The sequence below is a fragment of the Hippichthys cyanospilos genome, chromosome 6 (assembly GCF_059441005.1).
Source record: "Hippichthys cyanospilos isolate Australia breed blue-spotted pipefish chromosome 6, RoL_Hcya_1.0, whole genome shotgun sequence".
NCBI classification, from domain to species: domain Eukaryota; kingdom Metazoa; phylum Chordata; class Actinopteri; order Syngnathiformes; family Syngnathidae; genus Hippichthys; species Hippichthys cyanospilos.
Genome location: NC_142374.1, coordinates 16506335 through 16533024, shown reverse-complemented (window position 1 = coordinate 16533024; position 26690 = coordinate 16506335). Strand labels below are relative to the sequence as shown.

Below are 26690 nucleotides of genomic sequence, written 5' to 3'. Positions count from 1 at the left end.
AAATCATAGTATTGTTATTTTTATCTCAATAAGTGACGTTAACAGGATTTTCTGTTTCTGATTCACGTTACCCCCTGCAACATTACATTGGTGGCCAAATGGAAACGATTAACCCGAAGCGTCATTGACTTGAAAGTGTTAAACGGGCGACGCGTTTTGTATTGTTTCCCGTGTCTCTTGTAGTTACTTGTGATCTTAGGAGCAGATGCTTGGCACTGCGGGGCGCGCGTGTGACGCACGTGCACGTTGACTCCGTGGGAACACGGCACGTGACGGGGGCCCCGAAACAATACTGCTTTTGAGGAAGCAATATCGTGCATCTAAGTCCCACATTTGCTTTCGTCAAGGGGAATGCAAAATTGTATATATTAGGCTTGCACTATATATCGAAAAAATATCGCCATATCTATAATGGCCCTATAACATAAATTTAATGTTAAATTGTAAGCTTTTATATGACTTTTACAAATCAGATGCAACATTGATGTCGATTAGTAGCCAATCCGAGATTCTAACAGCATAATCACAAAATAAACCCATAAGTAAATGTCATTACAATTAATTGGCTGCACTACATTGGAATATATTGAGCCTGTTCAGTTTGCCGCATGAGCAAAATATTAATTTCTTTTAATAGATAAAAATATGATTTCTTTACGGTGTTTGTTATATCGCCATACTCTACAACAATTATTGTATTAATCGTTCTCTCATTTGGCGATTATTGGACACGAAATGTACCTTTTAATAACACGTGTTAATTTCGTTAATTTCTACGTTTAATAAAAAATTAAAAATTTCAAACGTACAGAATATGAACGAGCCATGTTTTACTCAGTGACGGAAAACGGTCAAATATGTGGCTCTTTGGCTTCTAAAAAAAAACAATTTGTTTGTAAACTTTTCATTTAATTTTAACGCGATGACAATAACTCCGTTCCATGATAGGCCAAAGCAATCCGTCGTTAGGCTAAAATTCTGATGATTACTCTGTCAAAAAGCTATCGATTAATTTGATTGATAGACAAACACTAATAAATGATCATTTATTTCTTTTTAAAGCAATCACAAATGATCATTTTATTACATGTGATAAAATAATAACAGTGGAATAATGCAATAATACCGCATTTTGTTGTTGAAGTGGAGCTGCAAACGTCGATCTCTTTTTGTCCAACATTTGCCATGAATTCTATACTTTTACTGCCACTCAAGGTGTGTGCGTGTGTGTGCACGTGCGTGCGCGCGTGTGTGTGCGTACGCGTCTGTCTCAGTTTAACACACTTGTGGTGTAACTCCAAACCATGCAGGCTCGCACATGCAGCCATGGTGGTGGAGGGGGGCACTGAGTGGAGTGAGAGAGGCAGGGAGGCGGTGCACGGAGTCCCATCACTAAAGCAAACACCCCAACAGCTTCCGACACACTCCTCCTTTTCTCTCCGGCACGCGTGTGACCGCAGTCGCGTGGTGCACGACGAGAGGGGCGCAATCCCAGCATTGAGGGTGAGTTTGCAAGAACTTTGGTGGTTTTAGTTTAAATTAAAAAAAAAAGATACATTTACACGGGAAATGTGTATTATAGGTAAAACTTGCATTTTCTTTATTATAAGTATTTAAAAGCAATGTACTCCAATCACGCAGCATCATGGACCCCCTTCCAGCGGGCCGCGACTCCAGCTCATCGCCGGGCTCCAAGCAAGAACTTTCCTACCCGCCCACCAACAACCTGAAGCCCAACCAGGTGGGCGAGACGGTGTTGTACGGAATACCCATCGTGTCCCTGGTAATCGATTGCCAGGAGAGGCTGTGCCTAGCGCAGATCTCCAACACCTTGTTGAAGAACTACAGCTACAACGAGATCCACAACCGACGCGTGGCGCTGGGCATCACCTGTGTGCAGTGCACCCCGGTTCAGCTGGAGATCCTCCGCAGGGCCGGCGCTATGCCCATCTCGTCCCGGAGGTGCGGTATGATTACCAAACGCGAGGCCGAGAGACTGTGCAAGTCCTTTCTGGGGGCTCATTCGCCTCCCAAACTGCCGGAAAATTTTGCCTTCGACGTGTGCCACGAGTGCGCGTGGGGCAGCCGAGGTAGCTTCATCCCTGCCAGGTACAACAGCTCCAGGGCCAAGTGCATCAAGTGCTCCTATTGCAATATGTATTTCTCCCCCAATAAATTCATATTTCATTCGCACCGCACGCCGGAGTCCAAGTACACGCAGCCGGACGCGGCCAATTTCAACTCGTGGAGAAGACATCTTAAACTAACCGATAAAAACAGCCAGACTGACGTATTGCACGCGTGGGAAGACGTCAAGGCCATGTTCAACGGGGGCAGCCGCAAGAGGACGCTGCCAGGTTGCGGGTCCGAGTCCGGTTCCCCCCTCAAGACCCACGGTCCCAACCTCCATCGACAGTCCCCCGAGATCCCCGCCAAGATTCTCAGTTGTGATGATAACCGGGTCAGCGTGGGTCCGCGCAGCTACCCGGTCATCCCGGTACCCAGTAAGGGTTTCGGGATGCTCCAGAAGATCCCGCCGCCGCTCTTCCCGCACCCGTACGGCTTCCCGGCGTTCGGCCTCTGCCCGAAAAAAGACGACAACATAGTGGGAGAGCAAAGCAAGCCGGGACTGCCTGTCCTGTGGCCCGCTACCAAGGACAGCGCCTACCCGTCCTTCCCGGTCTTCTGGCCTGCAGCGGGAGCCCTGCCCATGCCGCCTTATCCGCACAAAGCTCCACCCGAGATGCTACCTCTCCATAGACATTCCGAGGCGGACATTTCCGAGTCCACCGACACGTCCAAAGACAGCTTGGCGGACAACGACCGCTGCTCCAGCACCCAGTCCACGCGGAACGAAGATGACAAGTCCGGGGATGAGGCGAGGCCTCTGGAGGGGCCCATCCTGGCTCCACGCAAGGCCAGCTACGTGTCCGCCTTCCGTCCCGTTGTAAAGGACGCGGACTGCATCGCCAAGTTGTACGGCAGTCGAGGAACCTACACCCGAACCGGTTATTTATCACCGGACTTTTTAAGCGAGAGCTCCAGCTACCGCTCCGTGTCTCCGTGCGTGGACAGCGAAGGCGAGGCGGACGTGGACGTGGAGACAAGCAAGACACCCGATGAGGAGGAGCCCTGCAGGCCCCTTTCATTGATGTGTCCCCGAAGTCCCCCAGGGCTCACTCATAGCGTGTCCCCGAGCGACTCGGACTGCAAGGGGGTACCGCAAGAGACGGATCCGTTGGAGTCCCAGAAAGTGGGCCCGCGTATGGGCCCGCAGTCTTGTGATAGAGACGTGCACAACAAACAGTTAGCAGACGTTGCTGCACCGTTCAGCCAGGTGAGTCACACAATGATAAAAAAAAATCACATTGTTTAGCGTAATTAATCGGATAAAATCATTCACGTTTTTATCGTTTTAAATTAATTGCATTTTTTTTCCTCGCAGGTTTACACACAGGAGAGAAGCGAGTTGCCACCAAGGAGCAGTCCCTATCATTTCAGACATGGAAGTTACCAACCTGCAGGGCTTACAATTCATGGTCAGACATATTATTACATATGTTATCAATATATTTAACATGATTAATAAATCAAAAGTCATTTCATATGTGCTTTTTTTTCCCTGCAAGATGAGGGTGCAAGCAAAGAGGAGCCGTCTTCCACGGTTGAGGAAGTAGAAAGCAAATCTTTGCTGGAACAAAGCAGCGACGAAAACCAACGAGAGCACGACGAAGGTATAAATCAACATTTTACTCGAATAACATTTACGTATGCAAATATATTTTTCTCCTCAGTTCGCATAATTAAAATGTGTTTTTCCACAGACGAAGACTCGGCAAGAGCTTTGCACGCCCAAAGAGGCATACGGACGCTTGCAAAAGGTAAAGAATGTATTTTTACTAAGATACGAATAATTACATCGATTTTTTATAATATTTGCACGCAAAAAATATTTCCTGGCCATTTCTTCATTAAATTAATTTAACATATTTTGCGAGACTTATATATGTTGAGTTTGCCCGCATGTCCAATATTTTAAGATTATTAAATGGGATTAAATTGAAAGGAAAATATGACAGTTTACAATCATTGCATATTTTGTAATATTAATGTTTTTGTGGTAAAACAAACAAACTAACTAACTAACTAATTAATAAATAAGTAAATAAATAAATACATACATAGAAATTCAAAATAAACTAACCGGATATTTTGACAAAATTTTACTATACACGTTATAATATTTACATAAGCTCAATTTAAACCTGAATATTACTTAAAGTAACAATATTTTCGTGTGTTTTAGAGGAACTACAGAAGCAGCTCTTAGAGCAAGTGGAACTTAGGAAAAAGCTGGAACGTGAATTTCAACATTTAAAAGGTGAGTCCGCAAAACGGAGCACATCCTGGGCGGTTTTGAATGAATTTGTTTGTTTGTTTTAGTCAACTATTTAAATTTCTCTTTCTTTTCTATTCTTTTGTGTATGTGTGTGTGTGTGTATATATATATATATATATATATATATATATATATATATATATATATATATATATATATATATATATATATATATATATATATATATATATATATATATATATATATATATATACCCCAAATACTCCATTGTAATGCGGTAATTTTGAATGTTAAAAATAAATGAATATTTAAAGCTGCAGAATGCCCACCTTTACGATGCAGTTTTGCGGCAACTTCTCTATTGGAGTGAGCGGTTAAGTGTTTCCATGCCAAAAGAGAGCACCATTTACAGGTGGCTATCTATTCGATTTCATTTTAGTCTTCTTTAGTAACTCCAGTGACATTGTTGTGCTCAAATGTCTATCACTTCTTTTCACTTTGCAAAAGTGAGGCATTGGCGAATAAAGCGGTACTCAGTGGCTCAAAGGGCCTCACAATTGTATCCATGGAGGATTTGAACAACTCTAGACCCCTCACACCTGCATTGACCGAAGAGCTCCGCATCGTAATGTTTGGGTGCTCAGAGATGTTTACCGGTGCATGTTGTCGGTTTTTAAACGGCTCACCTTTGTGCAGCAGCGAAAATGGACACATTAGCATTCATGTTTGAACGACACGTTCCCCGCGTGCACTATTCAATTGAAGCTTCTTTTTTGACCTTCACAATCCATCACAGCACAACTGTTTCACTTCCCAATACGTGTTTATTGCAAGTATTTTTAGAAGACGAACTAACCACAAAAGGTCACGCACGCACACACACACAAACACGCACACACACGTACACACAATTTTATTAAGGTAATTTCTTATTAAGGTGTATCTTTTTCTAACGCCATTCTTGTGTGATTTCCCTTGTGCGGTGTTTCATCCAATCCTTAATTTGATCTTTACATCAAAGGCATCTCATATCAAAGGAAAGCCCTGAAAGAAGACACCAGGGGGCTGAAGTTTCACCCAGATTGTGACAATATGTCAACGTTAAACATAGCATGACCACTCACTGTAGTTATCTTACTAGCTAATACCCCTAGCTAAAACACTGTGAAAATGGTGTGGAGGAAAATGCCCCAAAAATGCTCAAAATACTGCATTAAGATTAAGACTGACCATATTTCCCCAAATAGACTCGCATTGGACCAAAACCTTCCTCAATATTATTTCCTTAATATAATTTGCGAACAGGCATTGACGCGTGTAATGTCAGTCAGTGTAGAATTTGTTGCTAACCAAAACAGAAGCACCATCCTTTCATTTAGCTGTATTAGCGAGAGTTAATGACGAGCTGTTGTTGTTTCGATGCATTTTTCTCATATCATCTTGAAACATCTCGTCATAAATGTGTTTGTTAAAATACAAGATGTCTCCCTAAATCACAGGTGTCAAACTCGAGGTCCAGGGGCCAGATGCGGCCTGTTACATCATTTCATGTGACCTGCAAAATCTTGATTTGACTTCAAGTTTCTGGCTGAATACCAAACTTGCTATTTGTATTCAATTAAAAAAAAAAACAAAAAAAAAAACAAAGAGCATTTTTTTTTTCATTTCCACCCAGCACCTGATTTCAAAATTAGGTACGTGTTACAAACATATCTATTTTTTTCACGGTCATACCAGCCCCCTGACAGAAACTATAACTACAATGTGCCCCACCATAAAAATGAGTTTGAAGCCTTTGTTCTAAATAAATGCACAACCTTGAGTTGATGGGAAATTTGCTAGTTTTCTGCATTGTCTACTGCGTTATCTTGCAAACAGCGACCCCCTTCGGCTGTAAATCATTGTGCACCTTTTTCCCGATTTTCCAGATAACTTTCAGGATCAAATGAAAAGAGAACTGTCCTACAGGGAGGAGATGGTCCAGCAGCTGCACATCGTCAGAGGTGAGAAAAATAAAATAACTCAGTATCTATGGAAAGTGTTTACTGCAATTATTGCTTCTTTGTGACTGCCTTGCATTATTACTTCTTCCGGACTACGTTTTATTTACTACTGTCGTATTACTCAGACTTACGTACACGAGCAAGGTAAAAAAAAAAAATCGGTCGTAAATCGAGGACCCCTTGCTTCGATTGAGTTTACAGCCGTAGTTTATACGCAGAGAGTTTGAAAGAAAAAAAATCCACACATGCGTGTCAATATTAATGGATGGGCACGTTTAATGCTTGGCTGTCGTTCCTCTCAGAAGCTCACGACGCCTTGCATCATTTCTCCTGCAAGATGTTAACTCCTCGCCACTGCACGGGGTCGTGCACCTTCAAGTCTCCTCTGCTTCCACCGTGACGCACGCAAAGGCTCAAGTCACCGCGGAACCTTCCACGTGCGAGGAATGGACTCATTTGTTGTGATATTTATTTTGAAAAAGTGTACTTTTCAGCATTTATGTGACGCACTCGTTTCATTTCAACGGGAACCATGGATGATATTTATTATTTGTGGCAACGTGCAATGGCAATGTATGTATCTAAGTTGTAATAGTTAATAGAGGTTGTTATTTCGCTCATTTCTTCCTTATTCTTTAAGTCTGGTGGATTGTTTTGAAAACTTACATTTGCCGTGGTCCTATTTCTCTTCACGCAGGCCAGTCAATTTTCATTTTGGACATCATGCACTTTAAATGAGTGAAACCATGACAACAGTAATAACATGATTTGTTGCGGACGACGTGAATTTTGAAGACTTGCAGATAAACTGTAGGCCCACATTTCTCTTGTAAAGCACATATTCTATGAAAATGTTAATGTGGCATTTGTTTACATTTCACGTGAATAAAGCATTTTATTAAAAGACGCGTGGGTGATTATACACACACGAAATCAAATAACGTATTGTTTTTCTAATTTCACGATTGGTTCCATGAACCCATACATGATTATGTTTTTCTCACGTTGACTGCATTTTTTTCCGTACCAATGTACATTCCTATAAGCGACGAACTAGTTTACGCAGCGGCGTATTAATACGTCGTCATGCGGCACTTAAGCACTATCAGTCATCCGCTTGTTGCCTTTGGCTTTTTTTCATATTTGTGGCCTAAAATTATTCTTCATATCGATTAGAATTATTGTGCATGTGTTGTGACTTATTTGTAAGCCGAAGAATTGCTAACAAACCATACCCATAACCATAGCGTGTGTTTTCTTTTGAACGAAGTGTACAACACGATAAATACATTTTAAAATAACCATTTAAAATGAATATTAACTGGATATGTTGTCTGCTTCCTACAGACTGCTGTAATATAATCGTTTGAATCCTTAAGAAACGTTCCCTTTAAATATTTGTGTTTGTCTTTTATTTAATACAGATTTTTGTTGAACCGCTATATCTCATCGGTATTTGGTAAACGCATATAAATTGCATGTCGCCGTATTTCACATATTTGCTAAAAACTCACTCTTTGGACATTGAATTGCTTATGGTCAAAACGCAGTTTCAGTACTTCAATTTTAGTAGGGGCCTAGATTTAGAGATTGAAAAAAGACGGGAATTTCAAGTTTATTCGGATAGCGTTACAAAAGGGTAGTTTGTTTACTATTACAACCAGCTTTAATTCAGTTATAAGTTGACTTGCCATTTTAGTATTCTTATCTCCTACAAAATTCAAACTAACGCTGACACGAGGTAGCCATAAAACATAGACGTCACGGTTTTGAATAGTGTACGTCGTACACGGCGTTAGTTCGTTTGGAAAGAGCAAGGTCGCCCCCTATTGACTCATATGAAGAAGCGACACGTCCCCCGAGGGCGGCTTATGCGCATGCGCACACAATGTCACAAGATGGCGGAGAGTACGGAACTGAAGGTAAAGGTAGCCCCTCCACTTGGTTGACAAATAGGCGCTTAGCACTGTCTTGTTTGAATTTCAAATAACGGAAACACTATCTCTCGACAAGCAAGTAGCCAACGAGGCTTTAATCAATCCACCTGCGTCCACAGAAAGGGGGCGGACACCATATATAAACTGTTAGCTGGCTGGCTAGTCTGCTAGCGTTAGCTTTGTTATTGTTGCCGACGATCCGTTAGTCAGCTTGTGCTGTGCTGTTCTCCTACAGATTACAAGCAGATCCCGCATCGGATCTTAAAACGAGACTACAATAACGCCAACGCCTTGAAAACAGACCCACGCCGGCCAGCTCCCGCTGACATTACTCGAAGATAAGCAGCCAGAACGCTATATCTCATAAAATGGGCTCTGTCTATTCCCTGGAAGGCATTTGCACTTCGTTGTAGGTTAGCGTTGTTTTTGTATAATTTGTGTGAATTCATGACAGGTCAAGGATCGCCATGCAAACTATACTGAGCTGCGAAATTATTTGTGGATATTTAATTTAGGACGAAGTCGAAAGCCTACTAATATTTTTTCATTTCCCCGCCATCAGTCGGCTAGTTAGCTTAGTTAGCTTATTTCTAATAATCGTTGTCTACTGCCAATTTACATCTAACAGCAATATAGTCGTACTTTTTTTTAAATCGTACTTTTTAATCTATTTGTTTGATCGTCGCTATGTTTAGTATATTACTGACGGCTGGCTTCCAAGCACGATTTTCATGCCATCGTGGTGTCTACATTTCTCGGTATTGTGAATCATCAACACTCCTTGAAATCCACAAGTCGTTCAACACTTTTCCTCAACTTCATACATTTGGTTCGTAATTTGCCTGACGTTAACACTGACCCGGGGCTAGACGCACTTAACGCACATGGGATAAGTTTAAGGCAAGGTCGTCTGGGAGGATCTTGAAACCAAATGAAATCCATATCCGATTTCTAACCTGATGGGTGACATAAAATGACTCCTACTTGGGGAACTTCTCTTTTGCTGTTACAGACAACCAAGGTTGTAGCATTGCCATAACTTAACAATTTTCAGAGCTTGAGCAGTTCTGCTAAGTACAGAATGTTTGAAAATAATATTTGCTTGTTATTACTGTATAATATGCAGTGTTGTATTTGGTGATGCTTCATGGCTAAAAATGTGAAAAATAGATTCCTTTTTAAGCAGAAAGTTATTCTGTCTCAGGTTGTGGCTCTATTCAGAATTCTGTGTTGGTTCCTGCGTGAATACTGAAAAGCCTTCAAAGGAAAAACCAGCGAAATATTTCATTTTATTTCTTGAATTTTAATGTGTTTGCATTCTTTGCTAGCATATTCTATCTTATTCCTTAACGTGACTTCCTTTCTTCACAGCAAATGGTAATGAGCCTTCGAGTTTCTGAGCTGCAAGTCTTGTTGGGTTTTGCTGGACGGAATAAGCACGGGCGCAAACACGAACTTTTGACCAAAGCGCTGCACTTAGTGAAGGCTGGTTGCAGCCCTGCCATGCAAATGAAGATTAAAGAGCTCTACAGACGCAGATTCCCTACCAAAATGGTTTCGCCGGTGGACCTGGCCCTGCCCGGCGTCCATTCCGCCTCTAGCCTTCCCGCGGGCCTCTTCGACAGCCATGGTTCCCCCTCGCCGCTGTTGCCTGTTTCGCTGCTCGGGCCCAAGCATGAGCTCAGTCTGCCTCACCTGCCCTCCACCCTGCACCCCCTTCACCCGGACGTCAAACTGCAGAGATTGCCCTTCTACGACGTGCTCGACGAACTCATTAAGCCCACCAGTCTGAGTGAGTTCATTATGACTTGACACGTTGGTGCTCTGAGTTTCCCCTTCGCTAACTACCCTCTGCTTTGTTGGTTGTAGCCTCCGACAGCAGTCAGCGGTTCCAGGAAGCTTGTTATGCCTTCGCTTTAACGCCGTTGCAAGTTCAACAGATCAGCAGCTCCATGTGAGCAACGCAGTGCTCATTCTTGTTAATACTGTCAATGAGCAACAAGATGCAATGGGGGTGGAATGGAAGGAAACTTGACATCTGCTGTTTTCACTTTTTTTTAGGGACATATCTGGGACCAAATGTGACTTTGCTGTTCAAGTCCAATTAAGGTACAAAACAGCCAGTGGAATTGTTTAAAAAAAAATATTCAAAGGATGATTCATTTTTGTGCAACCAGTTTGTAGTCTGGTTCTGAACTGGTGCCAAGCTCTACCAATATAGTACACACTCTTTCTGTATTGTTCATGATCATCCTTAAATTGATGTGAACTATTGTAGAAACAAAATGTATTTTTTTTCACAGTACAGTAACAGTTAAGTATATGACACATATCGTCATCATACCTCATTCTGTCAAAACATGAAAAGTTAATAAAAATTCAAGGCCACTAAAGGGAGGCAATTGTTTTTAAAGTTTTCAAAAATGTTTCTACTAAAGCAAGACCTATTGGATTACTTGTCATTATGTGTTCATGAGCCCTAAGTGCTAAAATTGAGCAAAAAGGGCTGTAACTTATATCATGGTATTAACTGAAACCTTTGGTCCTTACAGTAATGGCGACAGTAAAATTTTAAAAATAATATGATTAGAGTATTTGTTATTATTTCAAATATGAAAAAGTAAACATTTCCTTTCAACAAGGATCAGAAAGTTCAATTTTTCATGAAAACATGGCTTTGTATTTTCCTTTGAAATCTGTTTAACATACTGAATAAAAACCTTCACTGAGCAAAGCTAATTGGACTAAAACAATCTGACTTTTGGGACTAACTATTGTGTAAATTTCAAAACTCTGTCCTGTGGATGTGCGATTTGAATTAATAATAATAAATGAATAATTTAACTATCCAGTTAAAATCGGACATTTACTTTTGAATTCTGATTCAAAGTACTTTAAAAAAAAAAAAAACGCTGATGCCGCTAAAAAATAGTACAAATAATTCGACCATGGAGACATGTTAATATCGGTGTTGTATCACTGATGTCTTCAAACTTGTAATCAGACAAGCATGTCTCCATCTAATGCAGCTTTTTTGGGTGTGTTCTAGGTTTTGTCTATCAGAGACGAGCTGTCCCCAGGAAGATCATTTTCCTCCAAATCTATGTGTGAAGGTGAATGGAAAGCCCTGCAATCTCCCCGTGAGTTAATACTCTCCAGCCAGAATGTTGTTTATTCAAGCGTTAGCCACTAGGAAGGGTGTGGAATAATAGAAATGTGGGGTTTTTTTTTCCCTTACAGGGATATCTTCCTCCTACCAAAAATGGAGTTGAACCAAAAAGACCCAGTCGCCCCATAAATATAACCTCCCTTGTGCGACTGTCCACCACAATCCCCAACACAATTGTTGTGTCGTGGACCTCAGAAATCGGGAGGGTAAGAACTTTGGAAAAACTTTGCAAAACAGATGTTTTGATGTGAGTCACCTTAGCATGACCCCTTTTTCACGTCTCTTTGTCAGAGTTTTTCCATGGCTGTTTATTTGGTAATGCAGCAGTCGTCCGCTGTGTTGTTGCAAAGACTACGAGCCAGAGGAATCCGAAACCCCGACCACTCCAGAGCTCTGAGTAAGTTTATTTGAAAAACTCAAGAAATGAATTCACATGACAATCAGGATCTCCATGATGGTCACATTCTAAACTGATTGCTAACACATTTGGCAACTTATGAAATTATTGATTTTGCTTGGTCTTGGCATGCGCAAACTTTGAGACATGCAAACCTCTTAACATGTTTTTTTTTTTTTAATCTCTGAAAGTTCGCTTACCACAATTTTTTTTTTTTTTTTTTTAAAGAAACCTGTTATTCAAAACCGTGAACATTTGCTCGTTTTTCGAACCATATTTTGTGTTTCTTTATTTTTTTAGCTGAATAACATCATTAATGACTGGTAATATAAAGTGCTACTACACTCAAATATGGAATGATAGGAACGTCATATTTTTTCAAGAGGCTGTATCGCTGGGCTACTCTGTTACTGGTCATGTTATATCCCCACGTGATGGTTTAAATTGATGTATCACTTAATCATCTTTAAGCATGTCATTTGTGACAATTTCATGAGCATACAAAGAGTTTAGCATATTCTCCATTTTGTTGCCATTATGAAGTTAGGAAGATTTTGGTACCTTTTGACTTTTACCACAATAATGCAGCACTTGCACTCAAACAAAACCCTCTGAAAACATCCTCTCTTTGAAAAAGCATTCATCCCTGTTGTGTTTTCCAGTGTATATATAAACATTCCTTGCCCCTTACACCCAAATCACATGGCCTACTCGCTAATTAGTCTTCATCTTCTTCTGTCCAGGACTCCCGTGCTCAGCTTCTGGTTCTGTTGCTTTTCTTGTTCAAATATTTTTTTCCCACGCTCTCAATTCTGTTTATCCTTCATTATTAAAACCTACAGAAAGGCAAAAGGTCAAATGAAAATCTATTTAATTCATTCAAACAATTTGCCAGAGCAAGTCTGAGCACACAGGAAACTCAGATCAAATATTTCAAAAGTAATTTTTTTAAACAGTATGGAACAAAATGCATTGAAATATTTGTCTTAAAATTATTTAAAGGGGCCGTCACATGATAAATAAATACTTTCCACCGTGTAATATGTGCACATAAGTTACGCTTGGCACATTGCTGTTTAATTTCTTGTCAAATATGGGTTTTATGGTACGGATATTACTAACCAGGAAGTAAAACGGCTCGTTTGCAGAGACCGCACCTGAGTGTCGATCCCTCGCCCCCTTCATAACGTAGTTTGGCCGGCCGAAACATGGATCCATCTATCATCTTGATAGCTCATCCTCACGAGTGATTTAGACTGATTGATCGCGGATGACTGGGACTATTCCAACATTGTGAATAACGGGGCCAAAAGTAGGCGTTTTACTGACATTAAAATGCAAAAAAAACATCAATGCACTGCTCTAACACCCACCTTCCATCAAATCAGTTCCTTTAGAGAGCCAGCATTTATAACAATGCTTCCACCCACAGGTGAAATATTTTCTAATGACATTGATTGTCCGGCTATGTGATCGCACATTTTGCCCACTTTAGCATTTTCTACAGTAAAACGCTGTAGCTAATAAATGAAACGTTGGTGTTTACTTGGCCGGTACAAAATCTCTCTTCCTCAGCTCCGGAACCAAAACGAAACTAAAAGATGTGGGTAAGGTCGGCGTGTATTTTCTCCTGCGCATGCTGTGGGGGAATGTGTTGGGGAGGTACAAACTGCCCCTGTCTTGCTGCTGTTGTCTTAAGCGCACTTCAAGCCGTTTTCATCTGTTCGGCCGAGGCCGGTACGAGAGTGCAGAATAAGCAAGGAATGCATCAGTGAAGGAAAATAATACTTTGGAAGTATTTGGAGTAAGAAATTAACATTGGAACATGGTTAAAAGCTCCGAAACGTTGACTTTTCATGTTGCGGCATTTTTAAAAATGATAATATTGCTTTGAGACAAATAAAGTCCCATTCTAATAATGCCTGATACTTCCTGTCGTCAAGCAAATATAAACTCCATGACATTATTTGAGAACATATGATTAATGATCATCATGCTTTGCTCTGTCTTCACCTTTGTACACTTCTGTGTTTTCGCAGTTAAAGAGAAATTGACTGCTGACCCGGAAAGCGAGATTGCCACCACCAGTCTACGAGTGTCTCTTCTGTGTCCTGTGCGTTTTATGGCTTTTTTTGTTTTTTTTATATATATATATATATATATATATATATATATAAAGCTTGTCAATACACGACATACAGGAGAAGTCAAAAATGTCGTTTTTGTCCTTTTTCATTTTAAGCTTGGAAAGATGAGGCTGACAATCGCGTGCCGGGCGTTGACATGCTCCCACCTCCAGTGCTTTGATGCTACGCTTTATATCCAAATGAATGAGAAGAAGCCCACATGGGTGTGTCCAGTGTGTGACAAGAAGGCGCCGTACGAGCACCTCATTATTGATGGGTGAGCATCTTGTTCACAACTGTTAAGATGCAGCAGCTTGAATTTTTTTTTTTTCGGCTTCCATATTTTAAAGTTTCTCTGCAAAGGTGCTGATTAAAAAAAAATTATATATATGTTTGCCATTCTCCCCGTTATTGCAATTGCGATTTAATATGACTATTAGGGTTGTCGCGATCACTTTTTTTTGCATCGAGGCCCAAGAAATCAGATTTTAAGGATATACTGCCGATATTGAGTCTCGATTCGGCTATTATACCAAGTATGGTACCAATAAAGCGCAAATAAAAGCCTTTAATTTTCTCAAATCGACAGTGTAACCTACAACTGGTGCGTGCGCCTTGTGTGCACTGAGTCCCAACATCTGCAAAAATGTTTTTGTGTAACTTTGTTTGGTGACTTGACTAACTTGGGAACCATTTCTTGATCACATAAGGACTTGTGTGTATACTAGCAGCGATAAACGAATCAGAGAAAATGACTTAAGTTCCCTTTTATTGACGACCGTGTATAATAATATATACATATATAATAATATATGTTCCACCTTATCTATGGGGTTGAATATGAAAATTGACCCCATAATCGATACTGCGAGTAAAAATATGGTGTAGAAGATACAGTTGCCTAAAACATTTAAATGCTGACATGTTTAGTACAAAAATATTCTTTTGACAATATCTTCTTTGAGCAACATCTGTACTTTTCTACCCCTTAAAAAAGGGAAAAAAAAAGATTTTAAAAAATTTTCACTCTATTCTGATCAGCTTAAAATGATGTTATAAAGCCCAATTACCAATCACAATTTCCGATCACATTCTTGGGATCTGTACAACACCAGTGATTATGTTATCAAGGCCCTCTTCCCATGTATTGTTTTAAGTCAAAGTCAAGTTTATTGTCAATTTCTTCAGGAATCGAAATAGCGTTTCTCACTATCCTCTGCGTTTTACATGTACACAAGACAACGCATTGTTGGGAGAGCGACATCAGCTTTATTATCCATACAATTTTTAGTTCAAGTCGTAGCCCTCATTGACTTTTCGCTAAGGGAAAAAATCCTTTATATTGATTTGGATTAAAAAAAAGAAGCAACAGTTTCAAAGCTTGGTTTGTACAAAAAGAAATAGTCAACCTCACAAAAGAAAGTAATTACATTGTGGGGAAAAAAAGCAATTGTTTTTTTCTTTCACCACATATTGTGATGAAAAGGTGTCATGCTGGTTTTGCAGGTTGTTCATGGAAATCCTGAACAGCTGTTCCGACTGTGATGAAATTCAATTCAAAGAGGATGGAAGTTGGGCACCCATGAGGTCAAAAAAGGAAGTGCAGGAGGTGTCTACCCCCTTCTATGGAATAGACAGCGGTGAGTACAGGGTTCCTGCATTACCTTGATCAAATATTTCTAAAGTCATTTTTTTCAACACAGTTAAGCAAAATTTTACGATTGAAGATCGTAAAAGTCTAAAATTTTAGAAAATGCTTGCCTGTTATGGACTAGCAATGTTAGACAACTTGGAACATTGTGAGGTTGGTCTTACATGATCATTTCAAAGAGGATTTAAGCTATTTTGTGACTGCCTACCTTATTATTTGCTCAATTATGGATTGTAGTGTGCTCGGGGAAGTGAACAGCATAAGAACTTTGTGTGGTATAACTCTGCATATGACAATAAAACTCTTGAATCTGCTGGGCCTGTCTTTGCAGATGTGCCTAAAACAGAAAGCCATGAGCCGAAACGGGGGTCAGCCAATGAAAACAGTAAGAAAGTAGATGTAATTGACCTGACACTGGACAGTTCGTCGGAAGATGAGCTGGACGATGAGCCGCCCGCTAAAAGGGCCTGTCCGTCACTGTCGCCCATCTCTCCACCTCCGACAAAGGGGTCAGTCTGCAGCCACACTTATCAAGTTTCTTGCTCCAGCTCATGGCATGATGCAACATTGTTTCTTCATCACAGAGTGCTGAACCTCCACAACCAGACATCACCAGTGACGAGAGCTCCCAGCATGCCCCCTTTAGAAAGCAGCTATATTCCTCCACCGCCACCACTTATTCAGGACTACCGCCACTTCTATCACTCAGCTAATGATCTGCCAGGTAGGCTCGACACCAGTCTTTGAAAGACAACTTGTCGCACAATCATTTTTTGCTGTAAATAGCTGTGTTTAAGTGCACTATAACCTCTCAGGTCTTACCTAGCTAGATATACCCCACCAACTTTGAAAATATCAAATAAGAATTCTTATAGTTAATAGTAGGCATATAAAATGAAGCTGAGAAGGAAGCAGGGCTGCACGATTATGGCCAAAATAATAATCACGATTATTTTGGTCAAAATTAAAATCGCGATTATTAATCACGATTATTCATCATATTTGATCAAGCATGTTTATTTAGTGCCTTTTTTTTAAACAAATGCACACAGTAAACAAGGCTTCAAGGCTTGTGACATTTACTAATAATGATAATAAACTATAATAAATAATTGAAACTAATTCCGACATGGCAAAAACTTGGCACACGGGGTAACAAAGCTAATTTACTTGCTGCGTCCAAACCAATGAAAAAATAAGCCTACTAAGAACAGAGCACATTATTTTTAAGTACATTTTAATCAATTAGCAGTCAAATTTTCATTTTCAGTCATTTCAAACTGAATTTATTCCAATTATTTGCCAGTCAGATTTTTCTTAACGGGTCACAGTTAGCAGCTAGCACTGTATATGTTAGGAATCGGGTGAGAAACTCGATGCAATTTCACACAGGTAAATAATATTAGGGTGGGCAAAGCTGAGGCTGTTGTGATTCAAACATGTGGGAAACATTGCCTCCTGGTGGTTGGACGACATGGTACTTGATATAAAAAGAAAATCGCTTGACTTTACATGTTAACATCGCTGAGGATCAGCTTAATTGTGGCAGCCAATATTGTGATCTGGCTCTTCCTACTTTTGGAATATGTAGTAAAATGTAAATGCAACCAAATTTATATTATTATTTGATCGACTTTTTTATCTCATCAAACGATCACATGGAAACACGTGGACTGCATTTTTAAAGCACTAAACCTATTTAGAAACTTTACAAGTAAATAAATATGGTAAATATATATCAATCAAGGAGGACACCCCAAAAATGTTTTTTCTGACATTAGCATTTTATCATGAAAATTAACAATTTATATTCATTTGTTTTCTACACCTACATAAAAGCTAACCGACAAAAATACAGCTTTTTTTCCCCCAAATGTGCTGCCTTTGGAATTTGCATTCTTCATCTCTAATAGTCTGAGTTGAGCTGTTTTTTTATGTTGATTTTTGTTTCTTTGCAGATCTCAATTTCTTCTCCTTCCTCCAAGGCGACAATCAGGTAGGTAGCCCCATCATGCGGGAGATGGTCACACTGTCCCTGCCTAACTTCCACGGTCTGCCCTTTCCAGCATTACAACATGGTGATGGCCGCGGCGGCGGCCGCCTCGGCCTCAGCCTCGGAGGACTCGGACCTGCTCCTCAACCGCTACCTACCCTACGGCTCGTCCCCCATGTTGCGGGAACCGCCGGGCACCCCGGGCAGCAGCACGCTGGCAGCCACCAACGGAGGCAGCAATAGTGGCAGCACTAGCAGTTTGGTGTCTTCCAGCAGCCTGCGGGACAAAGACAGAGAGCGCGACAGGGACAGCCACACCATCTCAGGACTGTCGAGGTCCTCGGTGGAGGCGGCGGCGGCGGCCATTTACGGCTCCATATCCGACGTCATCTCTCTGGATTAGACCCTCACTAAACTCATGCACAAGGGAGACATTGAAACAAGAAGATCTTTGTAAATACAGAAAAAGAGCTGAAAGAATACAGTACTATGTACAGAGAGGAAAATCTATTTTCAATTTACTTAACGTGTATATAAACTTAGGACACTTCCTGTCAAGTGGGTCGCTTCAGTTCAATATTTTCTGTGAATACTGAAGACTTTTTCACACCTCTTCATGTGGTCCTTTGATTATATTGTACCTTTTGTACTTGGTTTTTACAGTTTTGTTTTCGATATTCCATGTCAATGGCATTAGTTTATTCTATTACGTGCACAGAACCCTCTTGAGGTGAGACCTTACGGAACATGTTATTTAGCATCGGACGAAAATGGGCATTGTCGCGGTTGTTCGCAAGGCAAGTCACAGCAAACGAGGCAAAAGGGGTGACGCGGTGAACAGCAGGAAGTGGTTTGCCATCACTGTAGACATTCATGCTGTGGTCGCATTATTTTGAGGACTTATTTATGATATAAGTTATGTTGGATGTATACTGTTTTTATTTTTTTTAAGCATTCCCCTCTTTGGAACTGTTGCCACTAGAAATACAAAGCAGATCCTTCTATGTTATCGCTTTCCTCTAGCTTGCTATTTTGAGTCGGATCAAGCAGATTCTTATCCAGCATAAATTGAAGCTAAATACATATAATCTGTATTGTGGGGAAGTTCTTCCTCGGTGTGTGAATGAATGGGTTTGAACCAATCTGCGTCACCATGTAATCAGATAAAAAAAACAAATTAGCATTTTTCTTTTCACGGCTTCCCATTCATTTCATATTAGATGAGTGTCAGCAAAATGGAAAAGACTCACTCCGCTTTCAGATTGATTTAAACATAGATGTGACACTTTTTTGAGCACTCGCTTGCTTTCAGGCTCTCTGCAGAAGTGAAGCATTGGACCAGTGGCAACCACAGAGAGTGCAGTTTGCATCTCTGAAAGTCGTAATTCACCTGTTTATTGTTTCTGCGTTGAGAGGCCGTAAATTCTTCCGTGTCATCTGTCATCTTTCAACATAATAGGGACAGTTTTTTTTCTCTACCCTTTTTTTTACCCAGCTATCGAAATCATCCTAAACAGCCCGTTCTCTCTTTTTATTCTCTTAAGCTTACAATTATTTATTATCATATATATTTTCAGCATTTGTTTGAGTCGTGGCTATGCATTGCTGTCATTGTATGTGATATTTCTTTTGTAATGATATAATTAATGCTATTTAAAAAAAATCATTGTTGCTTGACATGCATAGTAACATTTTCCGTTTCTCTGTCCGTTTTACCTATCAGATGATGTCAATAACTCAATAGAGGCTTGAGCATTTTGAACCGCTAAGAGGTCTACTGTGCTGTTTGATATTTATAAGAATTAAACAGGAAAATGTACCTGTGTGGTTGAGCATTTATTTTAAAGAGGTTTTTGTTCACTGGTAATACAGGAGACATTCCCCAATATTACAACTACTGTATTATAATTGAATTTGGGAGGAAAGGAGTTTGGACAGTCCAATCCAGTATATTTTCAGTATACCCATCGTGGCGTGGTAAATTATCCAATTTCAACTAATTGGTTAAAAAAAAAACGAATTACATATTCTATTACTGAATGATAACTAGTATCACTGACAGAACACTTAAATGTTCTTTTAGATGGCAGGAGACGCAATAGACCTAAAACCTGCTGTCAAACATTAAAAGTAATTGATTCGGCCTTGTTGAACAATGTCTTTAATTAGGCACTAATTTCAGGCAATATTTGTGAGTAAGATACGAAACGTGCATTGTAGCTACATTTTCTATTAAAAAATTAACGGTGGTCACATTTATTTTCAAAACAGAAACAACACTTCTCCATTCTCGCTTATTTTCTTTGTTTAAAAAAAAAAAAAAAATATATATATATATATATATATATATATATATATATATATATATATATATATATATATATATATATATATATATATATATATATATATATATATATATATATCGTTTTAACATTTTGTCGCGCTACGGTCGGTCGCGTTTGATTGCGTCACCAGACCGGTGATGACGTCTATAAATGAGCGGCACCGTTTCAGATTGGAATGGGAGCTGGCGATTTTCCCCCTATTTTGATCGTTTAATCCGTGAATGGCGCCGAAACAGGACCCGAAACCTAAATTTCAAGAAGGTACTGTGCTTTCTGTCTGTGCTGCGATTGAACCACGATGACCATTATCGTCCAAGTGGATAGAAGGGAGCTCAGACATTAGCTTAACATCTCTACGGCTGCTAGCTTTCATTGTTGTTGCAATGAGCACAGCGTGTCTTTATGTTTTTATTCCCACAACTATCTCAACCTGTGTTCTGCACCGTAATTTATATAAGCGTAACGTCAATGCCACCTCAGTAATAATCAACGTTTTTTACCTGCTGTATAGACCCTTCATGGTAGCTGTTAGCTTAGCTGGCTAAATCTAATAGGCAGGATTGCTTGACGTGTGCACGTTTGAAAATCGAGATTGGATCGTGTTGCCTAAATGAATGTCGATTCTAGGTGAAAGAGTGCTGTGTTTTCATGGGCCATTGCTCTACGAAGCTAAGGTAAGTTCACAAGACATCCTTTCCTTTGCAATGTCTCCTTGTGTCTCCTCAAGCATTGCTAATGTCTCTACAGTGTGTTAAGATAAACGTCAAGGAGAAACAAATCAAGTACTTCATTCATTATAGCGGGTGGAACAAAAAGTAAGTGAGTCGGTTAACATTTGTATTGTGGTTGGCATCAGTGCCTCATTGTCTTATTTGTCCTCTTGCTTCTTTCTAGTTGGGACGAATGGGTTCCTGAAAGTAGAGTGCTGAAGTATGTGGACAGCAATCTGCAGAAACAGAAAGAGCTTCAGAAGGCCAACCAGTATGTCCGGTCTCCCGATTCTTGTCTAACACATTCATTGTGGCCTGAATCTTTTACCCTAGTTTTGTTGGACCATAAAACATTTCCCAAACAAATGTGGGGAAAAATGTTATTACATTGAATGAAATGTGACTGGTTGTTCTTAACATGGACTAATTTCAAATTCCTCTACTGTAATGACCGATTTTAAAGTTTGGTCTCCCAAGCTGTTGTAGATGTCTATTGCATAGTCCAAAAGGTTGAGTTTTTTTCTTGATTCTTTTGTTATCATAGAGACCATTATGTTGAAGGAAGAATGAGGGGTGCTGCACCGAATAAGAAGATACCTGCTACTTCACAGAAAAACGACGTGTAAGTGCAGCATTCTCCTGCTTTATAAGGCTAGATGTTTGAAGTTGTTCATATTTATTTATTTTTTTTGCAGGAAGACAAAAAAGAACAAACAAAAAAGTGAGTGTCCCTTTTGACTTTATTTGGGTAACAGTCCTTCACATCATGTCAAGTTTGCTTTTAATGTAGACTTGAAAGTAAACTTTATCTATTTTTTTTTTTTTAAGTGGATGCTAAAAATTTCTTCTCACCTTTTAATGTAACCCAAAGGTGTCCTTGAGGGCCAGTATCTGCCATGTTGTCCAGGTTTCTTTGCCTGACACACCTGATTCAAATGATAAGCTCATCAGCAATCTCTGTAAAAGCCTGACAGCCATCCTGATCATTTGAATCAGGTGTGTTGGGAAAGAAATCTGGAAAACATCCAGGACACAGGCCCTATGAAACGTTTGTATGCCCCTGATATAACCCATAAATTATTTTACCATTATTATTATTATTATTATTATTATTATTATTATTAGGTAGACAAGCGGGTTACTGACATCAAATCTCTGACTCAGAGGTTCTAGTTTTGCTGTCCGATAAATACTGTATTTCTAAATTTTGGGGTTATTTTCACCATATTTTTATTCAAAGCCCACGAACACACTCTATTGTTGTATTTTGACCTGAAAATATTAGACGTGTCCAATTTTGAGGTAGTTACCTGCGTACAACCGTCTTAATGTCCAACCACAAAATTTCAGTTGGTGTTTATTCCGCCTTAAATTCACATAAAAATGCTATAAAAATGGACTATTTGCTACCACACTCCTCCAAATAATGATGAACTATTATAAGACTTACAGAAATAATTATATTTGACTTTATGGAAGGAAGAATAAATGTTTGTCTTTTCTAGCTCCTGGTCCAGGAGAAGGTCCGAGTTCAGGAAGTGACCCCACCCACCCTCCACGAAAGAAGAGGGCGCGTGTTGACCCCACTGTTGAAAGTGTATGTTTGCCAATGTCCTCCATGGATGTTCGATAACAAAGTACTGTAGTTTGTGCTGTGCAGGGAAAGAATTGTTGTGGGTCGTCTTGTGTAACATCATGTAACCAGATCATGTTTGGGTAGGAGGAGACCTTCATAAACAGAGTGGAAGTTAAGGTCAAAATCCCCGAGGAGCTGAAACCTTGGCTTGTAGATGACTGGGATCTGATCACACGACAAAAACAGGTTGGGAGTGCGTTTATTTTTTTTTTTTTTTAATCTTCTAGCACGTAAAGCTATAGGGCCGATTTGCTGTCAGTAACACAAAGCAATGGAAAAACAGTGACACCTGGTGTTCATTATGGAGAACAATGGTTTGAGGATTCAAATACAGTGCATTGTTTTTAACAATGCAATCCCACAGTCAATATGGCACAGTTGTCAAGGCAAAGGCAAATTCCTGTACCCACTGAAGGAGTATTAATATCATACCAACATGTAATTAATTAATGGGGAGGGTGTGAATTAGCCCTCTTCATTGACAGCATTTTGGCCACAGGGTCTCCCCACAATTTCCTTTTTTGTCCTAGGATCATTTGAAATTCTGAGTATGGTTGAATATTATTTATTGTAAAACACAACATATTACTAGCGTTGGGCCAAAACCTACTATGCCACAATTTGGTTAAATTTTAGAAAGAAAGAAAATGTGTTCAGCGTAGAATACCTTTATTGTTATTGTACACTTGTACATCAAAATTGGGGATTTTAAAAGCTAAAAGCCACTGAACTTGTGCACACTGCCATCTTATAGCTATATATACATACAATACAATTCATAACTGTAACAAAGAAAACATTTAGCATGAAAAAAAAGTAACATTTAACAACAACAAACTATAGGGACATTTTAATGTATAAATGAGGTTAAATGTTATTGTAAAACAATGTATCAATAGTGTTGTGATGAAACAGTATGGTGAATTTGGAAAAATAGTTTATTTTTGAAAATTTACCCATACTGACATTTGGTCAGTGCACATTTCCGGGTCCATTCTCATTGCTCAGTGAGCGTTCGACCAGATGACCTTTCCATGCCACTGTCATCAGAATGTTTACTTTCCATCTCCAGCTCTTCCATCTACCTGCTAAGAAGAACGTTGACGCTGTGCTTGAAGATTATGCAAACTACAAGAAATCGAGAGGAACCTCGGACAGCAAGTAACACCTGTTTCTAATCATCCCAGAGGTTGACTGGTTTTTCAAAGTAGTCTGCAGGCTAAAGGTTCTTTGGTGTTCCTTGCTCCAGGGAGTTTGCAGTGAGTGAAGTTGTTGCTGGCGTGCGGGAATATTTCAACGTCATGCTGGGCACGCAACTGCTTTACAAATTTGAGAGGCCACAGTATGCAGACATCTTGGCCAATCACCCAGATACGTCCATGTCGCAGATCTATGGCGCCCCCCACCTCTTAAGGCTCTTTGGTAAACAATCTTACACAACATAACTCCCACTTTTAATATCTGCTAGTAATTTTGTATATCATATATTTAGGATTTTGTGAAAACATTCTAGGAATTTCTATTTAAACTCACATATTTGGAATTTGAATGAACAAACTCAAGCTGTTCGCTTTCTCGACAACGCGCGGCTATGAATTTAAAATAATTTCAAGCCATGAAGCTGGTTGTGAAAATACCAAAATGTGGAAAGTTGGTATCTGGGCAAAAGGGGCCCACTTTGAATAATCTTAAGAAAAAAAACAAAAAAAAAACTCTAATCATATATTATGCTGAATGTTATTTGTAGAAAATGAGGTAGAAATCTAGAGAGAGAAAAATCACAAACAGTTCATTTGCCTATCCCTGTCTTAGATGGACTAAGAATACATTAGTCTAAATTTTACCCACAAGTCACTTCATTAAATACACCCTTCCAACATCTGGTAATGTGAATTTCTAGCTATGCATTGAATTGACACCAATTCCATGCAATGGGGTGTGTAAACTTCTTTGAAATGATCCACTACTGTTCAACATATAAAAAAAAACAAAAAACAAACACAGGTCGGTAACTGGATGTCTTGGCAGTCACAATCATGTTTAGATATCGTTCCTCGTGTTATTGAGTGACACATTTATGCTGTACAACAATATACTATTTTACAATCGTTATGGTATTAGATTTTTTCAAAGGTTCCTTAAGTTATTATTTGAGTGCCTTTTAAAAATATTTAAACTTCCATCATCATGTCAGTGTCTGTTGTAAATGTCCGTTGACCCGCCAGATAAAGTGTAATGCACAACGCACACTTCAACTTAAATTAAAATATATGAGGACTACCCCCTGTACTACTCTTGCACTGAAAATTGCACAATAGGAGGTCGCAACATTTATGGACTCAATTTTCCACTACTTTGTGTGAAAAGTTGGAACTGAATCAGGTTTTGAAAATCCATCCATATATTTTGCTCCGTATCAATAACTGAGCGATGACATCATGGTTAGTCCATTTTATGAAGCTCGAACCGTTTCTAACCATCCTACTCAGTCTCACACAGTCAAAAGATTTGAAGAGCAGCTTTTGGACACAAGACTTGCATCGGGGTTTTGATGCTCTTCAATCTGATGGAGGATTGTGCCACTGTTGGCGCCGCTTGGTAATATCTTCCCCTTTGATCTTGCAAGTGCGAATCGGAGCCATGCTGGCTTACACTCCCCTGGATGAGAAGAGCCTGGCACTGCTGCTCACTTACCTGCAAGACTTTCTCAAGTGAGCATCTGCACAATTTTTTTTTTTTTTTTTAAATCCAAGTCAACACATCAGTTCAGATGCACAGTAAATCAGGGCCATAACGGTTGACGCTTGGTTGCAGGTACCTTGTCAAGAACTCTGCGACGCTCTTCAGCGCCAGCGACTATGAGGTGGCACCGCCCGAGTACCACCGCAAGGCTGTTTGAGCTTTGGCAGTTACGGAGAGCATAGTGGATCAAGGAAGTCTCGGGCCCACTTGTCAAGGTTCTTTCATTTGGAAAGCTGCTATGGACGCTCTCCCTATATTGGTATGTTTTGTTTTGTTTAGTTTTTTTTTCCATTGATTTGGCTCATTTTTCGAAACTGAGATGACGTTTTCATAACATGGACAAATCCCCAAACTATCTTGCAGTTTCTCACAACAGAATGGCATTTATCATTGCTTTCATTTCATTTCCAAATGCTTTGTTCGTGTGTCAAGCCTTTCGTACATCCTTGCAAATAGCTATGTACAAATATCCTACAGTTAACACAATCAGCCAAGTACATGTTTCAAATTAATGTATCTTGCTGATCTATCCCAATTGGTTGATTTTCAGTGTCATGGTTATTGTCCTCAAAACATGTCGGCACATTTCATCATGTAAGTCATCATATGCACAAAAGTCTGCTCACTTATCAAAATAGTGTTAGGAAACTGGAATAGAATACAGTACATATTTTCAGTATTTTTTCCCCTTTTTACGGTTCCCTACCTCCTATAATGTGTACAATTTACATTAGTTGAGAATAAAAATGAAAATTCCTCGGCAGAATGATAGCAGTGTGTGTGTGGTGTGAAAATGTTATGCCTATGGTTAGAAATATGCCATGACAAAGCGTCTATGCATTTTGACTTGTAGAACTTACACAATACCAAAGGGACAATGCATTTTGGAGGCACTGACTAGTTCTATGAGAAGGGAATGTTGTTTTTGACTGAAGGGTAAACGGTTTTGGGAGCTGTACAAACATTGTCAAGTAATCCAAGTTATTTTGACAGATGTACCGAATGAATGAAAATGTGACAAAGCAATTGAGAAGAAGCCGTGCCATTTTTATGGTACTGACTATTGACATGGGAAAGGGATTTCATTTTGAAGCATGGATGAGTAGTTTTGGGAGACAAATTACATTTTGCTGGTTATCTGAAGTGTTGTGCAGAACTGCAAGTCTGTTTGGCCAAATTGCTTCATAGTTATGAAAATGTCATCTCAATTTCAAGAAATGAGCCAAACCAATGGAGAAAAACTGTAATACCACCCTTTAGTTTCTATAAACCGTCTTTTGAAAAGGAACTTCAACATTTCACCTTTTTGGTTCTTTATTTTTGTTCACGTACAGTCGTCATTTTCTAATAAAAGTAATTCATTTCGTCATGTGTCTTTGCTTTATGGCACTTCCAAGAGTGGTTGCACTTTTCTCAGAATGCTCGCTTTTTGAAACATTTCAGTGAGATAAACTGGAATAAATTTCACACTTTGCTGTTATCTGGACTTTAGCCTGAAACGCAGAATGTCTGGAATGAGAATCAAATTTAAAATCGGTTTGTTTGTTTTTGGCCTTTTAACCGCATGAACATCTCCTGATCCAGCCATCAAGAGAGATGTTCTCAAAATGGAAAGCTT

General features: G+C 39.6%; 3 protein-coding genes across 5 annotated transcripts; all 3 read left to right on the top strand.

Moving 5' to 3' along the window:
- Window positions 1-1346: 1346 nt before the first annotated feature.
- Window positions 1347-7192, top strand: skor1b (SKI family transcriptional corepressor 1b). Of its 2 annotated transcripts, none has more exons than XM_088417302.1 (8): window positions 1347-1503; window positions 1642-3337; window positions 3446-3539; window positions 3630-3734; window positions 3825-3881; window positions 4307-4381; window positions 6289-6363; window positions 6669-7192. In XM_088417302.1, exons 2-8 carry the CDS (start codon window positions 1646-1648, stop codon window positions 6761-6763), a joined length of 2193 nt encoding a protein of 730 aa, XP_088273428.1. In that variant the 5' UTR covers window positions 1347-1503; window positions 1642-1645; the 3' UTR covers window positions 6764-7192. The 2 variants fall into 2 exon arrangements, with proteins under 2 accessions (XP_088273428.1, XP_088273427.1); XM_088417301.1 differs by having other exon boundaries at window positions 6666-7192.
- Window positions 7193-8240: 1048 nt separating this feature from the next.
- On the top strand, window positions 8241-19455 carry pias1b (protein inhibitor of activated STAT, 1b). Of its 2 annotated transcripts, XM_088418179.1 has the most exons (15): window positions 8264-8285; window positions 8536-8713; window positions 9672-10092; window positions 10170-10254; window positions 10362-10409; window positions 11350-11440; window positions 11541-11675; window positions 11761-11866; window positions 13906-13979; window positions 14109-14269; window positions 15499-15632; window positions 15975-16152; window positions 16228-16367; window positions 17602-17639; window positions 17710-19455. In XM_088418179.1, the coding sequence occupies exons 3-15, from the start codon at window positions 9675-9677 to the stop codon at window positions 18037-18039; spliced, it is 1938 nt and encodes a 645-aa protein (XP_088274305.1). In that variant the 5' UTR covers window positions 8264-8285; window positions 8536-8713; window positions 9672-9674; the 3' UTR covers window positions 18040-19455. The 2 variants fall into 2 exon arrangements, with proteins under 2 accessions (XP_088274304.1, XP_088274305.1); XM_088418178.1 differs by lacking the exon at window positions 8536-8713 and having other exon boundaries at window positions 8241-8285.
- A 650-nt stretch (window positions 19456-20105) lies between these two features.
- Window positions 20106-26439, top strand: morf4l1 (mortality factor 4 like 1). The gene is made up of 12 exons (XM_088418391.1): window positions 20106-20245; window positions 20612-20658; window positions 20732-20799; window positions 20879-20965; window positions 21239-21316; window positions 21390-21415; window positions 22200-22291; window positions 22415-22516; window positions 23403-23491; window positions 23580-23752; window positions 24957-25041; window positions 25145-26439. Exons 1-12 carry the CDS (start codon window positions 20206-20208, stop codon window positions 25227-25229), a joined length of 972 nt encoding a protein of 323 aa, XP_088274517.1. The 5' UTR covers window positions 20106-20205; the 3' UTR covers window positions 25230-26439.
- The last annotated feature ends 251 nt before the right edge of the window (window positions 26440-26690 follow it).